We start from the raw sequence: 3,750 nt of genomic DNA on the forward strand, positions 1-3,750 counted from the left end.
TATTATTTTTTAGAGGCAGAGTTTTACTTTGTCATTCTTGGTAGAGTGCTGTGGCATCACAGCTCACAGCAACCTCCAGCTCTTGGGCTCAGGCGATCCTCTTGCCTCAGCCTTCCGAGTAGTTGGGACTACAGGCACCCGCCAGAACTCCCGGCTATTTTTTTGTTGCAGTTTGGCTGGGGGCCAAGTTTGAACCCACCACCTTTGGTATATGGGGCTGGCACCATACTCACTGAGCCACAGGAGCCGCCATTTTTTTTTTTTTTTTGAGACAGAATCTCACTTTGTCGCCCTCAATAGAGTGCTGTGGCATCACAGCTCACAGCAACCTCAAACACTTAGGCTCAAGCAATTCTCTTGCCTCAGCCTCCCTTGTAGCTGGGACTACAAACACTTGCCACAATGCCCGGCTATTTTTTTTTTTTTTAGTTTGTTTGTTTAGCAGGCTGGGGCCGGGTTCGAACTTACCAGCCCCAGTGCATGTGGCTGGCGCCCATAGCTCAGCAATTAGGGCCTATATATGGGTTCTGCATCTTGAATATCCATGTGTAGTTGAAAAAAGTCTGCATATAAGTAGACTTATGCAGTTCAAAACTGTGTTGTTCAAGGGTCAACTGTAACTAGCTATTAAGGAAATGTAAATTGAAACTACAATGAAACACCTACCTCACACCAACTAACATAGCCATAAACAAAAGAAAAACAAGTGTTACCTCCGGGCCTGTGGCTCAAGTGGCTAGAGTGCCAGCCACATACACCTGAGCTGGCGGGTTCAAATCCAGTTCGCCAAACAACAATGACTGCTGCAACCAAAAAATAGCCGGGCGTTGTGGTGGGCGCCTATATATAGTCCCAGCTACTTGGGAGGTGGAGGCAGGAGAATCGCTTGAGCCCAGGAGTTGGAGGTTGCTGTGAGCTGTGACGCCACAGCACCCAGGGTGACAGCTTGAGGCTCTGTCTCAAAAAATATAAATAAAAAAAAAAGAGTGGTGCCTGTGGCTCAACGGAGTAGGGTGCCAGCCCCATATGCCGGAGGTGGTGGGTTCAAACCCAGCCCCAGCCAAAAACTGCAAAAACTGCAAAAAAAAAAAATTAAAAATTAAAAAATTAAAAAAAAAACAAGTGTTGGCAAGGATGTGGAGAACCTGAAATCCTCCTGCATTTGCTGGTGGGAATGTAAGATGTTATAGTTGCTTTGCAAAATACTCTTGCAGTTCCTCAAAAGGTTAAACATAGATTTATCATATGACCCAGGAATTACTAGCTATATACCCAAGAGAAATGTAATTTATATACAAATGTTTATAGCAGCATTATTTATAAGAGTGGGAAAGTGGAAACTGCACAAATGTCCATCAACTGATTTCTCATTTACTTTCATCCCTTAATATTTAAGAACCATGTTGAATCATGATCCGGCTGCTAACCTCCTGCTGGTCTCAGCTAAAGACAACTGAACAAACACGAAGGTAATATTACAATGATTTCCCTAGGCCTATTCCACCATTTCCTTGCATGTATCTGTCCCTCAAGGGACAAATCTTTCCAAAACCAATTTTTCTGCCACCCACATACTCCTAGTTCTTATTTATTTGGGGCAGTAAAGAGGTTGGTGGATTACTTGTAATTATCCTACAGTTTTAAAAGAGAAAACATAAATATGAACTCACCTGATGCTTTTACTATCTATTTTTAGGTTACATGAAATAAAGTGTTTTTATTTTTGTCTATGAACAACAAAAAAAAGCATTATTTTGGGCAAAGTCCATCACAGGATGGGAAAGGGTTAAGCAGTGTCTGCAAGATTGGGGTCAGGGTTGAGAGAGGATGGCCAATTCTACAAGGCAAGTGAATCAGGGAATAAAAAAGCATCCTTGGAGGCTTTGGGGAGGGTTCCCATACCACTTTCTACCACCTTAGCCGGGCCTTTATGGTACATGCATCGAGAGTACTACAGGCAGTGTCCCAAACACTAAGGAGCAGAACTTTTTGTTTAGCTTATTAAAAACTTTTTTTAAGGCTTTGACTCATTTTTTGTTTCTATTTCCAGGAATGTGACCATCCTTATCATTGGCTTAGACAACTCAGGCAAAACTGTTCTTGTGAAGGCTATTCAAAGATGTAAGCAACTAAGAGCATTAGACACTGGTGTAGGTCTCCCGTGGACCCCAGGGTCTAATGAAATTATCATTCCTTCCTAGAATTACTTCATGGACCTCAGTTTTCCTCTTTTTGAGGATAAACACCTCCCAACACACACGTACTCTCCCCTAACCCCCTCAGGTGTTACCAGTCTGTTTATGTAATGTCTGTCACCTGCTCCTATTACAAGATATCCTAATTGAAAGTCTTTTCATGGCGGCGCCTGTGGCTCAGTCGGTAAGGCGCCGGCCCCATATACCGAGGGTGGCGGGTTCAAACCCGGCCCCAGCTTAACTGCAACCAAAAATAGCTGGGCGTTGTGGCGAGCACCTGTAGTCCCAGCTACTCGGGAGGCTGAGGCAAGAGAATTGCTTAAGCCCAGGAGTTGGAGGTTGCTGTGAGCTGTGTGATGCCACGACACTCTACCGAGGGCCATAAAGTGAGACTCTGTCTCTACAAAAAAAAAAAAGAAAGTCTTTTCATAGTGTCAAGTATGAATGAGCTCACACTATGTAAAACATTGCAGTCAATTATGAAGGATAGCATATTTGAAATGGTGTCTAGTCTCAAGAGCTCAATTAAAGTGGAATTTGGTCTAGATAAGAAAGACAAGTGTGGGATGATAAAGAAGTTTAATAACATGAAACACTTTCTGACAGCTAATATAGAGTTCTAGCTTGAGTAATGTCAATTCAGAGATGTACAAATATAATACCAGATCTCTAGTTTAATATCTTGAGATTTCAAGAAGCAGTTACACAGGATTTTACACTAAACTAGTTGCGAAGGCCCAGCAAGCTGCTAGTCAACCAATCAAAAAGGCCAATACTGTGTCTGGCATAGGATGCCTTCCATCAATGCTCATTGCATAAATGAAGGGGTGTGATGACATAGCTGAATTTTACATAACCTGGCAGCCCTCGGCAAAGTATAGGAAAGGCTAACCTGACTCCTTCGTCACTGGCCTACTTGAAGCCCTCTTCAATTTCCTTGACCTGTAGCAACAGCCTTCTGGCTGATATCATTATCTCCAGTTGTCTCCCCAGTCCACACAGTTACCAAAAGGACTTCATGCAAAAATCTGATCATAGAAATTCCCCATTGTTTTCAAGATAAAAATTTAAGTTCCTTAGTGGCACACAGGCCTTCCATGAGTTGGTCCCTGACTCTTCCTCCAGCTGCATTTACCAGCTCTTCACATATGCCCTCTGATCCAGCCAGAACAAATGACTTGCCATCTCTCTGCCACCACAGTGTTCTAATTCATGCAGACATGTTTTCTGTACACACTGGCCTGCTACCTAGCATTTTATCCCACCATAATCTACCTGCTTAATCATCTGCCTCAAGTCACAGCATAGCTTGAATTCAGAACTCCAGAGCCTCCTTCCTCTGCTCCTACTCTAATACTGCACATACTTACCACATCAGTGCACAAATGCAAATCCATCCCCTAGAGTGTGAGCCCTTGAGCAGAAGGACGCTTTCTGCATCTTAAGGTAGGTACTCAATAAATATTTGTGTAATGAATGTTTTCAGCCATTTCACCGTTCCTGAGGCTACCTACTGCCATTTTTCTAACCTCTTCCTCTGCCCCAGTGGCAGCTC

General features: G+C 43.3%; 1 protein-coding gene across 1 annotated transcript in view; it reads left to right on the top strand.

Moving 5' to 3' along the window:
• Positions 1 to 1,410: 1,410 nt before the first annotated feature.
• ARL13A (ADP ribosylation factor like GTPase 13A) overlaps positions 1,411 to 3,750 on the top strand; it is a 19,506-nt gene continuing 17,166 nt past the window's right edge. Inside the window, 2 exon segments of the mRNA XM_053579049.1 lie at positions 1,411 to 1,469; positions 2,051 to 2,121. Coding sequence (XP_053435024.1) covers positions 1,411 to 1,469; positions 2,051 to 2,121 — 130 coding nt within the window.

This window comes from Nycticebus coucang, chromosome X, assembly GCF_027406575.1.
Source record: "Nycticebus coucang isolate mNycCou1 chromosome X, mNycCou1.pri, whole genome shotgun sequence".
Taxonomy (NCBI): Eukaryota; Metazoa; Chordata; class Mammalia; order Primates; family Lorisidae; genus Nycticebus; species Nycticebus coucang.